At 41.4% G+C, this 19,870-nt stretch overlaps 2 protein-coding genes across 2 annotated transcripts; both read right to left on the minus strand.

Annotated features, from left to right (window-relative positions):
• Window positions 1-3,869: 3,869 nt before the first annotated feature.
• On the minus strand, window positions 3,870-4,602 carry LOC138884381 (uncharacterized). Its single transcript, XM_070165572.1, has 2 exons — window positions 4,244-4,602; window positions 3,870-4,128 (listed from the first exon to the last, which is right to left on the minus strand). The coding sequence occupies exons 1-2, from the start codon at window positions 4,600-4,602 to the stop codon at window positions 3,870-3,872; spliced, it is 618 nt and encodes a 205-aa protein (XP_070021673.1).
• A 33-nt stretch (window positions 4,603-4,635) lies between these two features.
• On the minus strand, window positions 4,636-6,093 carry LOC138884383 (uncharacterized). Its single transcript, XM_070165574.1, has one exon. It carries the CDS (start codon window positions 6,091-6,093, stop codon window positions 4,636-4,638), a length of 1,458 nt encoding a protein of 485 aa, XP_070021675.1.
• Window positions 6,094-19,870: the final 13,777 nt, after the last annotated feature.

Genomic DNA, 19,870 nt, shown 5'->3' on the forward strand with positions numbered 1-19,870 from the left:
CAAACTAACCCCACAACATATTTCACCAAGTTTGAACACCAAATCACAAAACACATCTACACTAATGGCATAAGATACAACATAAAAAATCTGAAAGTAGAAAGATAAGAAGAAAGAAAACTACAACTAGGGCTCATACCTTGTTGAAAGTCGTGAGAGAGGGGGATACTGCTAGTGATTTTTGGGAAGAGAATTGTGAGAGAGGGTGATGGGGGCAGGGGTGCTGGAATTTGGTGTTTTTGAAGGAGTTGGGAGATTTTGGAAGAGGGGATATGGGTTTTGTTTAATAGAGGGGGGGAGGGGGTAAATGTGTCTAAACAAACAACCTATTAAACTACAAAAATAAAAAAAAATTAAAAAGAAAAACTAGAACTAAAGAGAAAAACAAAACGCCTGAAAAGTTCCAGGCAGAATGTTCCGCCCAGGCGCGCGAACATATGCGCAAAGTTTGGAGCTCGCGCGTTGCGTCGCGCGTTCTGTTGAGTTCTAGGAAGAAAGGTTCGCCCAGGCGCGCGAACATACGCGCGAAGTGGGCGCGAAGTCGCGCTCATGGGCGTTTATTTTTGCATTTATTGTCACCTGTTTTGCTCCTGGTTGATGGTCCTTTCACCCGCCCTTCGTCGCTTGCATTTGTTAGTAAGTTAAAGCTCAAAATCAAACACTACTACTATCGTTGGGTTGCCTCCCAACCAGCGCCTTATTTAACGTCGTGGCACGACGGTTACAACATTTCAATGGGTTGCCTCCCATCCAGCGCCTAATTTAACATCGCGGCACGACTCAACATGTTCTCAAGCATCCTTCAAGTCCAATGAGGTCTTGTGACGTGCAAAGTCACCACCCCAGTAATGTTTTATCCGTTGACCGTTCACCAAGAAAGTGCCAGTGGAACTCATATCTCTCAATTCTACGGCTCCATTAGGCTTCACGCTTACCACAACAAAAGGGCCCGACCAACGAGATTTAAGCTTTCCGGAAAAAGCTTCAACCTCGAATTGAAAAACAGAACTTCTTGCCCTCGCTCGAACTCTCGATGTTGAATGTGCTTGTCATGCCACCTCTTAGTCTTTTCTTTATACAATTTAGCATTCTCATATGCATGTAATCGAAACTCCTCGAGCTCATCGAGTTGCAACAACCTCTTCTCTCCAGCTAAGTTCCCGTCCATGTTCAACTTCTTTATTTCCCAATATGCCTTGTGCTCAAGTTTGACGGGCAAGTGACATGCCTTCCCATACACCAATCTATAAGTAGAAACACCTATGGGAGTTTTGTATGTTGTTCGATACGCCCACAATGCGTCGTCTAACTTTCCGGCCCAATCTTTTCTATTCGCACTCACTGTTTTCTTAAGAATTTGCTTTACCTCTCTGTTTGAAACCTCCACTTGACCACTCGTCTGTGGGTGATAGGCAGTGGAGACCTTATGCTTGACCCCGTACTTTGCAAGGACATTGTTTAACAGTTTGTTGCAGAAATGCATACCTACATCACTGATCAACACTCTGGGAGTTCCAAAACGTGTGAAGATATGCTTCTTGACAAAGCTTACCACCACCTTTGCATCATTAGAGGGAAGAGCAATGGCCTCTACCCACTTGGACACATAATCAACTGCCACCAAGATGTATCTATGGCCGTTCGAGTATGGAAAAGGTCCCATGAAGTCAATTCCCCAAACATCGAAAAGCTCCACTACCAGGATGTTTTGCAGCGGCATCTCGTGCTTCTTAGTGATCGTCCCGGTTCTTTGGCACCTGTCACACATTTTAACAAAGGCGTGTGCATCCCTAAACAATTTCGGCCAATAGAAACCTGATTGTAGCACTTTTTGGGCGGTCCTGTCTCCACCATGATGACCTCCGTATGATGAGGCGTGACAACTATGGAGTATGGCACTCATATCCTCCTTAGGAACACATCTCCGCACCAACTAATCTACACATAGCCTGTATAAGAATGTCTCATCCCACATGTAAAGCCTCACATCATGCAAGAACCTTCATCTATTGTCTGGTGTCAATTCTGGTGGTGTTACCCCACTTGCAATAAAATTCACATAATCTGCATACCACGGGGTTGTGCTTGAGGTGATTGCCAATAACTGCTCATCAGGAAATGTTTCTTTGATTGCACCCCCTTCAGCCATATGGTTCCGATTTCCTAACTTGGACAAGTGATCAGCCACTTGGTTCTCTGTTCCTTTGCGGTCTCGGATATCTAAATCAAACTCTTGCAACAGTAGGACCCACTGAATCAGTCTCGGCTTGGCATCCTTTTTCTCAAACAAGTACCTGATGGCTGAATGATCTGTGTAAACGATGACTTTGGTCCCCACAAGATATGATCTAAACTTATCAAACGCCCACACCACTGCAAGCAACTCTTTTTCAGCGGCGGTGTAGTTCATCTGAGCTGGATTCAGAGTTTTGCTTGCATAGTAGATGGAGTGGAATATCTTATTTCTCCTTTGCCCCAAGACATCACCAACAACCAAGTCGCTAGCATCGCACATCAACTCGAACGGCTGCTCCCAGTCCGGAGCAATTATGATTGGTGCAGTAACCAACCTTCCTTTCAGCTCCTCGAATGCCTTCAGACAGGCATCATCAAATTTGAAGGCGACTACTTTCTCCAGCAACCTGCACAAGGGAGAGGAAGTTTTCGAGAAATCTTTAATGAAACGACGATAAAAACCTGCATGGCCCAAGAAACTGCGAATGCCTTTGACAGATATCGGTGGAGGTAATTTTTCAATCGCTTCCACCTTTGCCTTGTCCACCTGCAAACCATCTTTGGACACCTTGTGCCCCAAGATATACCTTCACGTACCATGAAATGGCACTTTTCCCAGTTTAGCACCAAGTTAGTCTCTTCACACCTAGCAAGTACTTTATCAAGGTTCATCAAGCAGTTATCAAAAGAACATCCAAACACAGAAAAATCGTCCATGAACACTTCCACAAACCTCTCAACCATGTCAGTAAAAATGGCCATCATACACCTTTGAAAAGTCGCAGGTGCATTACAAAGACCAAAAGGCATTCACTTGAACGCATACGTGCCATAAGGACACGTAAAAGTGGTCTTCTCTTGGTCCTATGGGGCTATAGCAATCTGATTGTACCCTGAGTAACCATCTAAGAAGCAGTAGTACTCCTGTCCAGATAATCTATCAAGCATTTGGTCAATAAAGGGGAGGGGAAAGTGGTCCTTCCGGGTGGCATTGTTCAATTTTCTATAATCAATGCAAATTCTCCACCCGGTGACAGTTCTTGTAGGTATTAAATCATTATTCTCATTAACTACTACAGTCATCCCCCCTTTCTTGGGTACACATTGGACGGGGCTTACCCATTTGCTGTCTGAGATAGGGAATACAATACCTGCATCGAGCCACTTAATCACTTCTTTTCTTACCACCTCTTTCATAATTGGATTGAGTCGACGTTGTTGCTCTACACTGGGCTTGTGTCCATCCTCCATGAGGATTTTGTGCATGTAGAAGGCTGGACTAATGCCCTTAATGTCAGACATAGTCCACCCAAGTGCTCGCTTATGCTCACGTAGCACTCTCAACAGCTTTTCTTCCTGCAATTTAGACAAGTCAGACGAGACAATAATAGGTAAAGTGTCAGAGTCACCCAAATAAGCATATTGTAGGTGAGGTGGAAGGGGTTTAAGTTCCAATTTTGGGGCTTCCTCAATTGACGGCTTTGGAGGAGGCCCCTCTAGTCTATTCAAAGGCTCGAAGGGGTGCATCCCTTGCAGGTACGCACAAGATGTATCAAGGATGTGCATCATCTCCTCAACCTCCTCATCAGCCCCCAGGCTATCAAGTAACATAAGTGTTTTCTCTAGAGAATCGTCTAGATATACACTCGGATAATGAATCTGCTATCGGCCTCAACAACAAATATCATTGAGAGCTCCTCATAGTGACGGGGAAGTTGGATTGCTCTGTAGACATTAAAAACTGCTTCCTCGTCATATACCCTCAAAATTATCTTTCCCTCTCTCACTTTGATAATTGCATCACCAGTAGCTAAGAGAGGTCGCCCCAATATGATTGGAACCAGTTCATCAGCCTCATAATCGAGGATAATGAAATTAGCAGAATTTCCCAATCTGCAGCAACACATCTTCAATCACCCCTTCAGGGTGTACTATCGATCTCTCAGCCAGCTATAACATCACAGTAGTGGGCCTTGGAGCTCCCAGGCCCAGTTGCTTGAACAAGGACAGGGGCATTAGATTTATTCTCGCCCCCAAATCGCAAAGGACACGACCCACATCAATATTGCCAATGCGTACAGGAATCGTGAAGCTGGTGGGATCCTTAAGCTTTTGAGGGAGCTTATTTTGGACCCTTGAAGTGCACTCCTCAGTAAGTGCCACAGTCTCAAATTCAGTTAGTCTTCTCTTGTGAGCCACTATATCTTTTATGTATTTAGCATACTTTGGAATTTCACGAAGCACATCAACAAGTGAGATATTCAATTGAACCTGGCTCAACATAGAGAGGAATTTTGTGAACATGCGATCATCATTCTTTTTCTGCAATCTTTGGGGAAAAGGGGGTGGTGGTCTTGGGGCCTCCATGGGCTCTGAAATTTCAGCAGCATTCTTTTGCTCTTAAGTCACTTTAGGGATCAACTCTCCATCAGGTATGGTCTTGTCTTTCTTATTCTTTGGCACCTCCTCTAGCTCCCTCCCGTTTCTAAGTGTAACTGCATTCACTTGAGGGTTCTTTTCTATATCACTGGGGAGGGCGCCTGCAGGTCTAGTGTTTTGATTTGTTGCTAACTGCCCCATTTGCCTTTCAAGATTTCTGAAGTCGGTCCTGAGTTGCTGATTGTCAATCAACAACTTCTTTAGCAGATCATTAGTACTTTCTTCCATTTGTTGGGGTGGTCTCTGAGGCTGATTGAAATTCCCTTGGGGTCTATGTTGATTCTGATTCTGCTGATTTCCACCCCATGAGAAGTTGGGATGATTCCTCCAATTTGGATTGTAAGAATTCCCGTATTGTGCATGCTGATTCGGCGGACCTCTGTTCTGTTTCCCCACATAATAGATAGATTCTGGATTCGTGGTGCACATATCACTCATATGACTGTCGCCACAGAGTTCATAGCAAATAGTCATCTGTTGTACGTGTTGCATTGTCTGTGGTTGCTGCATTGTCATCCTAGTCATCTGATTGGCCAGCTTTGCAATATCGGCTCTCGTGGCTGACACTTCGTCTAACTCAAGTAACCCAACTGATTTTTGCTTAACTGCCTTTCGTGAATCACCCTCACCTTTCCAGTTATTATCATTAGCAGTGAAGTTATTCAACAAGATTTGGATTTCACTGTACGGTCTGGCCATGCAACTACCCCCACAAGCGGAATCAAGATTCATCTTTGAAGCATCATCTAACCCATCTACAAAAGTGTGACCCAATACCTCGTCCGTCTGGCAATGATGAGGACAGTCTCTGAGCATCTTCTTGTACCTTTCCCATGCTTGACGCAATGTCTCGCCCGCTCGTTGTTCAAACCCAAGAATTTGACTCCTCAATACCTTTGTTTTCTTAGTGGGGAAAAACTTGATTAAGAATTTCCTCGCCAGATCATCCCATGTGCGGATTGAATTTGCTGGCTCTTTATTCAACCACTCCTTAGCTTCCCCAATCAGTGAAAAGGGGAAAAGTGTCAGCCTGACATAGTCCTTGGAAACGTTCGGATAGTTGTAGGTATCCGTAATTTCCAAGAAATTTTGAATGTGCCTCTGCGGGTCTTCATGAGGTAAACCCAAAAATAGCCCTGTGGATTGGATCAGCTGCACCATGTATTGTTTCAGCTCAAAGTGCCCAGTGATGTCAGGCTTCACAATAGCCTGAGTCATATTAGCCAGACTGGGCCTTGCGGCTTCAATCACCGCGCGTTCCTCATTACCTGCCATCTCAATTGGCTGTGGTTGAACTTCGCTGTCCAACTCTCTTTCAATTCTAGTTCTCACGTCCACCTCCCTCCTCAATCTGTGAAGTGTTCGTTCAATTTCGGGATCGAGAGGAAGGAAATTGTTTGCGCTTCTACTTCTTCGCATTCAATAGAAACTCCTGTATTAGCACAAACAAAGTGAACTAAAAGTTAAAACTCGAATAAATAAGTATTAAAAGCTCAATTCAGTCAAGTAGCTAATTTCTAAGTCCCCCGCAACGGCGCCAAAAACTTGTTGCGACCAAAACACTCACGCAAGTGCACGTGATCGTCAAGTAATAGAGTAGTGAGTAGAGTATCGTTCCCACGAAGACTTATGATTAACTGTTGACTAATTCAAACCCAATTTCTTTATCTACCCAAGAGATTATTCACTAAAGAGAGATGTAATTGTTTTACTACTTAAACTATAAAGAATTAATCGAATTAACGCAAGTACCCAAACGAATAGCAATTACGAGTAACAAACAGTAGGAGAAGATATTCCAGGGTCATGGGCATAGTCAACAATCGTGTTGTGTTCTTGGCTCAAAATGACTAATCAATTTATCTGGGTTATTGATTGACAGGGTTGATATTACTCATAAGAATCTGTCGAGTTCTTACTTGCCTATTCAAGTCAACTCAACGCCTATATGTCTATGGTATTAAAATTAACAAGAATGCATTTACAATTCCTGTATTTCAACCAAGCAAGGCAATTGGGTATATGTCTATCCCAATTGCAAATCCGTTCCCCGAGGCTCGGGTTCAAGATCTTGCTCTATTTAATTCTATATGCAATCTAAAGTTCCCACTTTCGAGTTCAACTAAAGATTCATAGATAGTATTTCACTGTTAGCTACTCAGCAAAATAATTAACCGCAGAATTAAATAAACAACTCAATATGATAAACCAACTTTGTAGAATTAAACTTCAAACAACAGCATTCATGTTTCACCCATGACCCCAGAACAATGGGTTTTAGCCACTCATACTAGTGTTCATCATAAATAAGTTCAATTTCATCACAAAACAGCAAAAACAAGAGAAGAAAAGAAGAACTTGATGGTCAAAACTCCTCCTTGCCTCTTGCCTCTCTATTTCCTCCACTAAACTATGAAAAACTTCCCCCTTTAACCTTGGGAGAGCTTGACTTTATATAGGTTAAGTAGGTTTCCCTCCAGATTTCCAATTTTACCCCTAAATAACGTTTTTCCGGACGGGACACGTGCGAGCTCGCGCATAACTTCGCGCGTTTCTTCGCGCATGATTCTGCCTTGGCCTTTCTTACGCGCGAACTACTGCGCGACTTCGCGCGTTTCTTCGTGCACCTAGAGCTTGATTTCGTCCATTTTTTTGTCTCGTCCTTGCGCGCACTCGACTCCGAGGGGTTGTTCTTGCTCATAAATCATTCCAATATCCTCTTGAAAGCATCATATAGGCTCCTCATCCTGCAATGTATACATATCACAATTAGAGCCTATTTTTCATCAATTAACCATAATATGTCATTGGAATATAATCAAGCGGAAGCATAAACAATAGCTAAATCACCTAGATTTCGCCTATTATCAAAAGGCGTCACCTAAGTCGTACTATTTTTCCGTCACCCGAGTTTTGTCCCAATCGGGTTTTATCGAGGAGGTTTTTAACGAGGCGGCGAAGGGTATACCCTGTGGATCGGAACATTGTTCATCACTTCGGTCCGTCGATACTATCTCTGGGTCGAAGTAATGAAGGGACTACACAATTCAATCTCCATTGTATGAACACAATTCAATCTCCATTGTATGAACGGAATTCAATCTCCATTGTATGAACGGAATTCAATCTCCATTGTATGAACGGAATTCAATTTCCATTGTATGAAGGGAATTCAATCTCCATTGTATGAAATGCAAATCACCTAGTGTCTAAGGCCATCGACATTTGTTCGACCTCGTTCGAACCACGACGGGGTACTACTTCGACGACAGTCGAAGCAACATCCTAATGGCCAAGGCCATCGACATTAGTTCGACCTCGTTCGAACCACGACGGGATACTACTTCGATGACAGTCGAAGCAACATCCTAATGGCCAAGGCCATCGACATTAGTTCGACCTCGTTCGAGCCACGACGGGATACTACTTCGACAACAGTCGAAGCAACATCCTAATAGCCAAGGCCATCGACATTAGTTTGACCTCGTTCGAGCCACGACGGGATACTACTTCAATGACAGTCGAAGCAACATCCTAATGGCCAAGGCCATCGACATTAGTTCGACCTCGTTCGATCCACGACGGGATACTACTTCGACGACAGTCGAAGCAACATCCTAATGGACAAGGCCATCAACATTAGTTCGACCTCGTTCGAGCCACGACGGGATACTACTTCGACGATAGTCGAAGCAACATCCTAATGGCCAAGGCCATCGACATTAGTTCGACCTCGTTCGAACCATGACAGGATACTACTTCGACGACAGTCGAAGCAACATCCTAATGGTCAAGGCCATCGACATTAGTTCGACCTCGTTCGAACCACGACGGGATACTACTTCGACGAAAGTCGAAGCAACATCCTAATGGCCAAGGCCATCAACATTAGTTTGGCCTCGTTCGAACCACGACGGGATACTACTTCGACGACAGTCGAAGCAACATCCTAATGGCCAAGGCCATCGATATTAGTTCGACCTCGTTCGAACCACGACAGGATACTACTTCAACGATAGTCGAAGCAATAACCTAATGGCCAAGGCCATCGACATTAGTTTGACCTCGTTCGAACCACGACGGGATACTACCTCGACGACAGTCGAAGCAACATCCTAATGGCCAAGGCCATCGACTTTAGTTCGATCTCATTCGAACCACGACGGGATACTACTTCGACGATAGTCAAAGCAACATCCTAATGGCCAACGCTATCGACATTAGTTCGACCTCGTTCGAACCACGACGGGATACTACTTCGACCACAATCGAAGCAACATCCTAATGGCCAAGGCCATCGACATTAGTTCGACCTCGTTCGAACCACGACGGGATACTAATTCGACGACAGTCGAAGCAATATCCTAATGTCCAAGACCATCAACATTAGTACGACCTCGTTCGAACCACGACAGGATACTATTTCGACGACAGTCGAAGCAACATCCTAATGGCCAAGGCCATCGACATTAGTTTGACCTCGTTCGAACATGACAAGATACTACTTCGACGACAGTCGAAGCAACATCCTAATGGCCAAGCCCATCGGCACTAGTTCGACCTCGTTCGAACCACGACGAGATTTTTTTTAACAGTAATCGAAACAATATCGCAACAAAGACTGTCATGCAATTAACCAAAAAGAAAAAAATGATGAATAGACAAATTGGCAAAAGCGTTTATATTACAACAATAATTTTATGTACATTCGTCCCTACAAACAGGCCCTGGTATGACCTACACCCAAAAATTCCCAAGAAAAAAATAAACGTACAAACTAGAACTACACGTCGTCTCCAACAGGGTAGGCATCTTCATATCACGAATCCGAGTCAAGACGGTTCATGTTATCAGAAGTGATACCCTCCCCATTAGGAGTATTAGGGTCGTACCAATATGACTCGCGGGCTGCACGTGCTTCAGAATGCGCTGCATGAACCTCCACCTCCATCGCCCGATCCTCAGCATTAAAAGCTCTATATACATCAAGTCGAGCCTCCGCATAAACCCACAACTCATACAAGCGACGAGGCGAGCCTTGGCCAGCCAAAGGACGAGATGTGTAGGGTCGAGAACGATGATTTGCTGCCTCTGCCCTCAGCGGAGCCATTTGCCGTTGCAATGTGGACAACTTCGCCTCTAACTCCCCAATACGCCTTTCAAACTCTGCAACTCGACGACCGGAGGCTTCCCTTTCCCCGGCGAGTTCCGACCTGGATATGCGGAGGGCATCTTCCAAAAAGACCATCTCGGAAATGGCAGCGGTCAATTTGTCGGCATTGACATTTAACTCACCCTTAAGTCCGTCGACCTCCACTGTCTTAACACTCAACTCGACGTTCAAGATGGCTACCTTCTGTTGTAAGTCGGCATTTTCCGCCGTTACCCCTGACTCAGCTCAAGCTCATCCTCCTTCGCTTTAAGAAGGGCCTCTAATTCGATGTTGCGGGCGATGGCCCTCACAAGCTCCTCGTCCCTCTCCTTCAGCTCCTCAACCCTACGCTCCATTTGGGCCTCCCACTGCTTAAGTCCCTCGCGGAACACCTGGAACTCGGGATCCTGATGGTAGATGTCAGACATCGCCCGATGCTTAGCATGGTACTGATGGTATTTCGACGACATCTTCTTGTAGAGGCCTGTCCTCTTTCGTTCACAACAATCTCTCTCCACCTCCAAGACGAGGGTCTGACAAAAGAAAAACAGAGTTAGAAAAATATGCCATTTCCATACCACTCCCCTGACACAAAGAAGAGAAAAAGGAACCTACTTGTAAAGCCATACCGGCAACCGTTCGAGACGCTCCGCTTCCATCAGCTTCAGTGGCCACGCCCTTTCCCAGCTCCAACCTTCTCCTTTTTCTCATTAGAAGATTCGTCGACAGAATGTGGGGCCGGTGCTAACGAGGTCGATTCTCTCATGGCCGCAGTTACAAATGTGTCCCTCTGTTGAAGAAGTAGAGGACGACCCTCCCGACCAGACTCGCACAAATGTATCGAGTGTCCGTGGTAGCAGCGGGTCGCCTAAAAGTTGGGACTGGCGCCCTCCGCCTAGAAGCTCCCTGACCTATCGTCACAGAGAATCATACAGTTAAGCAGGGTCGCATGACCGACGAGGTAGTAAATCGGAAGTTTATCTGAGGAAACTTTAGGGCCATAACGCTGTACGAAGGCAGACCAAGTTTGAGTCTCCTCCGCATGGGGCAGCAGGCCAGCGACCCAGTTCCTGAGACCGATAATGGGCTGGGGCGGACGAGCCATAGCTGCAGTACAAGTGACCAGAAGTTACAATAATTGCGAAAGATGGGAAATCTAATGGACTACGATACTTACAAGTTTTATTCCACCTCTCTAGAAACCCGGCGGAGTTAGAAACAACGTGCGCGGTCTTGATGAAAAGTACTTATGCCAAAATTTACGGCTCGCCTGGTCGTCGTCCTGACCACCAACCCCTTTGTACCACGAAGTCTCAGGGGAACCATGGTTCCCCTAAGGAAACCGGGCAAAAATAAATGCAAGAGATGATGAACAGAGACGTTGCACTCTGACAATTCTGTGTACTTAGCCAGCAGCAGAAGCACCTTGAGTGTGTACGGCGTAAGCTAAGCCGGGAAAACATGATAGAATCTGCAGAACTCATCCACTAAAGGAAAGGGATGGAGGGTGTAGCCGATCATGAATGGGTATTCGTAGAAGGCACAGTACTCAGGCCTGTGAACATCAACGTAATCTCCCTCCGCCAACTCCATCTCTACGTGGACAGGAATACCATATTTTATACGGAGGGCATCGAGATGAGTCTGATTCGTCTCGGAGAGCACTGAGTTCGGAGTAGGGGGCGGGTCCTTGAGAAAATCATTCCGAGACAGGGGATGCCTCAGTAGTAACGCCTCTACTGTAAGAGGACTGCCACCCTCTTCCGTCTCCACCTCTCCGCTGTCGGAAAGAGGTGCTACGTTCGACGGAGCAGCCTCAGAAACCTCTTCGTTAGTTCGACGAGACCTCAACATGATTTTGTTTGAAAGAAGTGAGCCACACAAATGGAGTGAAAGAGGAGAACTTCCGGTCAGGAATGGAAACAAAGAAATACGAGATCAGAAGAAGAAGACCAGAGAATTCTCAAGAATGGCCAAAGTTTATCAAAGGAATCGAACCCCTCGCCTATTTATAGGGTTGGGTGGCGCCAGAATCGAGGCGGCAGGTTTTAAATCAGCACAGGAAACCAAGCGCCAAAACCGTCTGTCATCTACCTCGAAAATCCGCATAATGATGACGCATGCGAAGGCTGACGTCACCCGGGGTGGCGTGTACTCTCAGACATCCCGCCAAACATGACTACTGCCCCTCACTGGTCACGTCGTAATGCCTCAACGAGTTAAATTCCTCCTACGAAAGACATCAGGTTCGCTCACCAAGGACGCATCTCGCTGCGACCTCGACGAGCGGATGGACTAACTGTATGGGTCCGAATTTGATTGACCACAACCTATAGCGAGTATTATAAGTGGCCGAAAACCCACGAGTCGACACAAGGGTACGACCCAGAGGCAAAAGGAAAGACGACGTCACATTAGCATTAGGTCCAATAGGGCAGATATATCTTAATTTGTCGTCCTCATAATGAAGGGAAACCTCTCAGTATATAAGAGGGGTTTCAGCCTTGTAATAGACAGAGTTCGGAATATACAAGATTAATCTCATCTCTCTCTCTCTACTTTATTATCTCTCTATCAATCTCTCCCTCTCTTCATTATTGTTATTTCTCTCTACTACAATCATCCTAAAGTTTATTATCTTCGACTACGATTTACCCCTTCATCTTTGTTTAATTTGCTTAAAAAGAGTTAAAAATCTTTTGAGTCAAACAGTGATGAGAATGGAATTTTGGAAAGGAGAAAAAGAATGACAAGAAAATATATTCTCTTATACTAGCTCAAGAAAAGGAATACTATTAGCAGCACACCGTAGAAACGTCTTTCTTAAGATTATAAACATCTAGACGACAAAAGTATTTGAAGTGTGCTTTTCCTATGTATGCTTACAAAAAAAAAAAAAAAAAAAAAAAAAAAAGGAGAGGCATATAATTGATAGACAAATTTTCATATTCTGTTTCCGAAATATTATCAATTATTTTTTTTTAACAATAGGTCTATTAAATATTTAAATTTAACAGAAATTTTTTAATAGAAGCTTTAAAGTTCAAAAATGAAACTTCTCAGAATAAAATAACTAAACAATTATCAAAATACCTTCTTAGAAAACATTTTGTCAAAAACTTTTGCAAAAAGTTATCCAGACAGGCAATTAAATCATAATCTTCAACTTTCTCATCAAAGAAAAAAACAAGAATTGCAGTCAATCATGTGGATTCCGGTTTCTAGATCTTGTGCTCTTTCTTTTGTCCAAACTCCAAAAGAATAAAATATGTGTAAATCCCCATCTAAACCTTTCCAAAATCCACGATTTAGTAAATTTACTATTTAGTACATCTAACAACACAATTTCCTTGACTTAAAAAAATAAATAAAAACAGCATCTTCATGTCAGTAGACATAGTTGACTTCAACTAATCTATAAACTTCATTTAGCCGTTCGGAATCTTAGTGCTAACTTCAACTAATTAACGCAATTAAATAATTATTTTACTTACCCAAAAAGTTAAATAAACATAAGGGTCAAGGGCCCCAAAATATTCCGAATCCTACTTGAGACCCTTACACGATACCTAAATGTGAGACAAGCCTTCAACCAATCAATTCAAATGAAAACATTGATCACCAAAATCTCTTTCGTTACTTCTTATTTTTCGATATTTATATGTTTTATACAAGTAGACGTTGGTAGCTTTGACTTTAAAAAGAAGAAGTGTAATACCATCAACCATCACATACTTTGACCGTTTGACGTTTTTCAGACCTTGTATGACAATATATTTGAATTTAGATTTTCAAAATTGTACTTACTCCATGAAATCTTGAACATATTACAGTAAGGGATCGTTTAACTACATTTATTTAATGCTACTATTATTTGTTTGGATAATTACTGAGAGCTGAAATTTGGTCCCTACTACCATAAAAAAAAATACCAAAAGAAAGATATGGATGGTTAACTCTAAAATTAAATATAAAAAGAGTAGTAACACATGGTATTCAATCTCTTTGCAGTTATTTGTAGGTTAAAAGATTAGGATTCATAGGCTAACATTATTTTATTAATTTAGTAAACATTTAAAGTAAAACGAACAATAATGTACATAATTTCATAAAGATACTATATGATAGCTGTCTGCAAGATGAGATCCAAGAAAAAATATAATAAAATGACACTACATTTATTTATCATTACTGTCTTTTCCAATGTTATAAGTACAACTACAGTTTCATACTATTACCTCATTACTTTATATATCCAAACAAAATGAATTGGTTAAATCTAGAGGGCCTATTTCTAGGACGCTTACCCTATGAAGCTAAGTTTATCATTGTACAAAAACAGTTTCAGACTCTAATTTCGTGACTTCTTATCTTCTCTTGTCTTAAATTCTATGATGAATATTTCGACCATGAAACCTTATAGTTACACTTTTACTTCTTGTTTGGATGAAAATTCACTATCATATAGCTTGATTGTTAGTTGATTTTCAAAACGATATGTCTCAAATAATGTCTAATCCTTTTTTAATGAGTTTAATGTTAGATGACGGTGATATACTGATTTTTGGTCCCGTTCCATATATATGTCTACTCGATATGATATTCATTTGAAGTTATAAATGAGCACAAAATCCTTGATATAACTTTTCTCTATCGTGCTTTTTCTTATAGAAAAACCTTGATTTTGATTTTTTAATTATTATTTTAAAGTTGGACCACATCCAGAGAGGGGAGGTCGTCCGTATGTAAGGGTTAGTTTTTCTATTTTATTTTTATTTTTTAATCATAAATATTTTACCATATTTTTTTTCTTAACCATAAATCGTTTTAATATTCATGACATATCGGCAATGTGGCCCCTTCAGGGACCTCCAATAAATAATTATATTGGTAACGAATTTTACACAAATATAACAGCACAGCCCAAGTTAAATAAATTTAGAGGATTTACACAAAAGGAAATTTTACCTCCTATAACAAACTATTACCTCTATTTATTATAAACCAAAATAATTTCAAAATATTATTACTTATAGTTACCTTTAGATAAGAGGGGTTGTTCTGATGGTAAGCAACCTCCACTTCCAACCAAGAGGTTGTGAGTTCGAGTCTACCCAAGAGCAAGGTGGGAAGTTCTTGGAGGGAAGGATGCCGATGGTCTATTTGGAAACAGTCTCTCTACTCCAGGGTAGGGGTAAGGTCTGCGTACATACTACTCTCCTCAGACCCCACTAAGTGGGATTATACTGTGTTGTTGTTGTTGTAGTAGTTATCTTTTTTATTTTATAGCAAAATAGATATTTATTTATATCTATCATTGAGGCATGAAATACGTCAATTATGTTCTTTCCCTCTCTCTTCGAGCCAGAGGCACCTTTATCCCCAAGCCACTAAAGTGGCCGCTTTAGGCCTCACAAAAATAGAGGCCCCAAAAGCTACACTTCTTATATGTAATTTAAATATTTATTGTACTAATAAAAGTGAAAGGCAATTAAATTTGTACTTACTTTTAAATTAATTCTTCTCATTCCAACTTGAATAAATTCTATTTGCAACTTTAACTTTGTAAAATATTTTTTTTCAAGGTCTCTCTCTAGGTATGCTTCAAGCTAATTAGATCGTAAAAAATTATAAATGATTTATTTGTCATCTTTATAATACAAATTCCCGCATGATTATTACTTTGGGAGGCAATGGTATATAGTGAGTTATATTGACAGTCAAGTGAAAAAAATCAAATGAAACTTAATAAAATCTTATTAAAAGTTAGTAATATTTCAATAAAGATTAAATGGGTTGGTTTCATAGTCAAAATTAAATTGCATCTCAAAAAGTAAGAAAATTAACATTAAACAAAAATATCTAAAATTATTAAATGAGTTTAAGGCATTCTTGTTTAACCAAAAATCTGAGTCTTTGGTCAAAGCTAAAAAGAAATACGGGTTACTGATAATCAGAAGACAAAAATAAAATACTTTTGAGAATGATGGTAAAAAAGCAAATAGATATGTATTTCAATAAATTCTCAATAGTATTCTGTGTCCTTACAAATGATGATACTTCTTCCTTTTATAGATAATTCTAGGTAAAGGAATGAAGCCTCAGCTTTAATGAAATAATCATGAGTAATAAATGACATTAAATAAGCCGTTATACAATCATTCCTATTAAATACCAATTTCGTAACGTATCAAGTATTTAATAATGAATTTGGACTCCTTTCTGTCATCAGATCTTTGCTTTTAATGTCTTCTATCCGTTGGCTGTAAATAATTTAAATTGGTACGAGACTCGTATCTATACGTCGTCTCGTGCCTATTTAAATTCTTCTTCCCGTGGCTGTTTCCATCCGTGCCTCTTAATCAATTGCTGCGCTTTGACTATTTAACTAATCCACGTGTCATGCCACATCATCTTTTAATATAAACTCAGTTTTTTCCCAATACAGATAGTCCCCCCACTTTCCATTTTTTTATCAATTAAATAATTGGGAAGTGGATCTTCATGTAAAAGGAATTTTTGCCACAATTAATGCTCATGACAGTATTAACGTCTCAGCAGTCTTTTCCATTTAATGTTCTTCCCATGTGTCATTTTCTAATTGATTCCGCTATTCATACCCTTTTTCGAGACTTCTTCATTCTCACTATTTACGAAGTGATAGCTGCCTTTATTATAGGCTTTTCATCATTACACTTAAAAAGTTGACGGTTCCCATTTTACACATAACTTTGTCCTCCTTTGTCTTCTTCACAAATCTTCAGCACATACTTCCTTCTTAACAATGTCTTCTTCAAACCCTAACCGTAAAAAAGTTCCAATTCTAGATCAATTCCCCAACGCCCCTGTTAGACACAGAAGAGGCGGAGGAGGTAGGCTTCGAACAGGGTTAGAATCTACGCGCGGCGGCTCCTCTGGTTCTTCTTCAAGGAGTTTTATCCCAAAAGCCCCTTCTTCTAAAAGTAGGGAAATTCTTGATTCTTCTCAAGAACCCTCAGTTGATGATATAGTTCCCGGCGATTTGTCTTTTGAAAGTGACAAAACGTCTCTTCAAAAACAAATTAAAAATTTAGAAAGAGCCGATACTTACCCAACAATAGTAACCGAGCTTACAATCCCCACCATAAGAAGAGATTGTAACTGGAAGGATAGTCTCCGAATGTCAATTCCTTCCCCAAATCAAAGAATTTCCTCTTTTAGAAGTGGGTATTCTTCTGTTTACACTTACCCCTTCACTTTAGGTTTTAATCCTCCGATTGACCCAGTTATTCTCGATTTTTGTTGTTTCTTTACAATTTGTTTGGCCCAAATCGGTCCATTGGTGTGGAGAACAGTGGCTTGTTTGAGATATTTATCCTCCAAGGCCAATGTCAATTTCACCTTTTCTCACCTCATTCATCTATACCATCCTAACTTAATACGCCATGGGGTTTTTACCTTAACTGCAAGGAGCAAAAAAGTTTTGGTAAATCCTGAGGATGACAAAGATCGTGGATGGTATATCCGTTACGTTGCTGTCCGTACAGTGGACTTGATTGGCGAAACAAATATTCCCTTCCCTGAGAAGTGGAATTTTGAACGTAGGTTTCCTTTTATTTACCGTACCTACTTTTGAGAATTTCAAAAGAAAGTTGTTTTTAACCTCGTCCCTTCTTGGTTTTTTGTAGCAACCATGGGAGATGTGGAACCTATTCCCAACTTTCGTGGTTGGGTAGACTCACTTTTGAAGATTACTTCTAGGGAGCAGAGAACTTGGAAATCAATTTCTTCCTTACATGGCTGGAAGGTCAAAACACATGGTATCCCCCTTTTATATGATTTTTTTTTACATGTTAAGCACTTTTTCCTCAACTTTAATCATGTATATCCATCCTTTAATCAGGATTTGGCATTAGAGGAATGACGGCTGATGTAGCTATGGCCATTCGCATGTCTGCGAATGCTGCTCTTGATTTGGATAAGGCTCGAGCCTTGCTGCCTAAAAGGAAAGCTACAAAGGAAAGTTCTGAAGAAGAAGAGGAGGGTACCTCCCTAATTACCAGGCCAAGGGTCAGGAGACGAATAATCATTGATGATGAAATTGAAAACACTCCTGCTCGTACCTCCGCCACCGAGCCTGTTTTGATTCAATCTGACGAGGACGCCAAACCAAGATATAATAATGAGTCAATTCAGCATCTTTTTGACAGTGGTTTCGGGAGTGGCGAGCTCGACCCTGTTTTTGATGAAGCTCCTCTTTCCTCATTTGTTCCTATTTCCTCCATTCATCTGCCAGCCGTAAGTATTTCTTTACCAGTTTTGACGACTTTCGTTCTTTTGCCAGTTTCTACCACTCCTATATCCGTTCCCTTGGCTGTTTCTACCGCACCTGCTTCCGCTCCTGTGTTGGTTTCTACATCTTTTACTTCCATTCCTTCCACTGCTCCTCTTCCCTCTGTTCATCATATAGAGACAGGTTCTAGCAGTGGAAGTATGACTATGAGAAGTGTTACTTTGGAGGTTCCTGCCAATCATAGCCTCTTGAGGAAGACCGGCAGAGCCGATGTTTGGCTCGAACCTCTAATTGGAGATATCGAGAAGAAGAAGATGGAGAGCCATAGCTGCTTAACTCTGATGAATGACATAGTTCATTCTACTTTGAAGGTATTTTTACCAACAAGTTTTTTTTTAATTATCTTCAATCTCTCATTTCCATGACTTACCTCTGTAGGCTAACCTTATTGGCACGGAATTAATGGGAAGAATTTCCCTACTGGAAAGAAAAGCTCGTGAGTCTGAAAAGACTGTCCACGAGGCCGAAGAAATAGCTAGGGGAGCCCAGCTTGAAGCAACCAATTGGAAGGAGCAGTTCGAGAATGCTCAAGGGACCATAGAGGAGTTGCAAGAAGATAAAAATCTCCTGGAGCAGCAAAACCGTGGTTTAACTTCTGAACTGGCAACTGTCAAAGCCTCTTCAAGCCAATTGAAAAGAGACAAAGAGCTTTTGGAATGCTCTTTGTCAGAACAATTATCCAGGGCTAGTGAAGAAGTTAGGGAGCTGAAGGCACTTTTGGCTAGGAAGGAAGAATATGCAGGAGAGTTAGTGCAAAGCTTGACTCAAGCTCAGGCTGACTTACAGACTTCTTCTGACGAGATTCATGCCTTGAAGAGTTCTCATGCTTCTCTTGAAGCTTCCCTTGATTCCCATTTAGCTGAATATCAAATCTTAAAAAACGATCTTGCTATGTGGGAAAAGGAATATGGACTTCTAGAGGAAAATTTTAACATAGAAGTGAGTTGGGCTTTCCTGAAATCTCGTCGTGATGCTTTGACGGAAGCTGCTCAAGAAGGTTTTGACTTGCAGTCTGAACTGGCCAAAGTCGTAGATACCATCGAGAAAAGCCAACAGTCTACTGATACTCCTTCTCCTGCACTTGAAGTTCCTGGAACAGAAGAACTTTTAAATGAAGAAGTGAATACTGCAGCAATTGGGATTACAATTCCTGCTTCAGCTGAAAATGTTGCAATTCCAGCTTCAGAGGGTGAAACTTCTATGACCCAGTCTGTGGAAGTTGAAGCTTCCGTGACTCTTGTTTCCCTCATTGATCCTAACATTTCAAGCTCTGCTGAAACCGTTCCTGTTGCTGCTTCTTCAGAAGTTGCCACCGTGCCTGTGGCTGAAAGTGAAATTAATATTGCAACTTCTGATGTGCTAACCCCTTCAATTGGATGATGGTTTTATCCCTTAGTTTTTAAGGGATTTTTTGGTGAAAGTCCCCAGTTATCATAATGGGGCACTTGTATAAACTTTTATTGACTAAGTTTCTACTTAGTCTTTTTAATTATATTAAGAAGTTTTGTTAGTACTTCAATGTGTTCTATTCTTGCCTTTTCCTTACTTATTTAGGACTTATAGAATAGTTTAGCATTTTTATCCTTTGAAAATGCTTTATGATTCTTCTCATGACTTATTAACATGAGGCTTATAAAAGAGGGCCCTTTTATTTTATCGACACTTAATGAAGAAGACGTCTCAACTTCATAATGGTGTTATAATACGATGAA

Source organism: Nicotiana sylvestris, chromosome 2, assembly GCF_000393655.2.
Source record: "Nicotiana sylvestris chromosome 2, ASM39365v2, whole genome shotgun sequence".
Classification (NCBI taxonomy): Eukaryota; Viridiplantae; Streptophyta; class Magnoliopsida; order Solanales; family Solanaceae; genus Nicotiana; species Nicotiana sylvestris.

What these genes read in the sequence shown, in the direction of transcription:
- LOC138884381 (XM_070165572.1), bottom strand. Translation starts at nt 4,602, where the DNA reads ATGGAGGCCCCAAGACCACCACCCCCTTTTCCCCAAAGATTGCAGAAA. An exon ending in AGAATAAATCTAATGCCCCT is followed by an intron (nt 4,129 to 4,243) that starts GTCCTTGTTCAA and finishes GTGTTGCTGCAG; the next exon opens with ATTGGGAAATTCTGCTAATT.
- LOC138884383 (XM_070165574.1), bottom strand. Translation starts at nt 6,093, where the DNA reads ATGCGAAGAAGTAGAAGCGCAAACAATTTCCTTCCTCTCGATCCCGAA.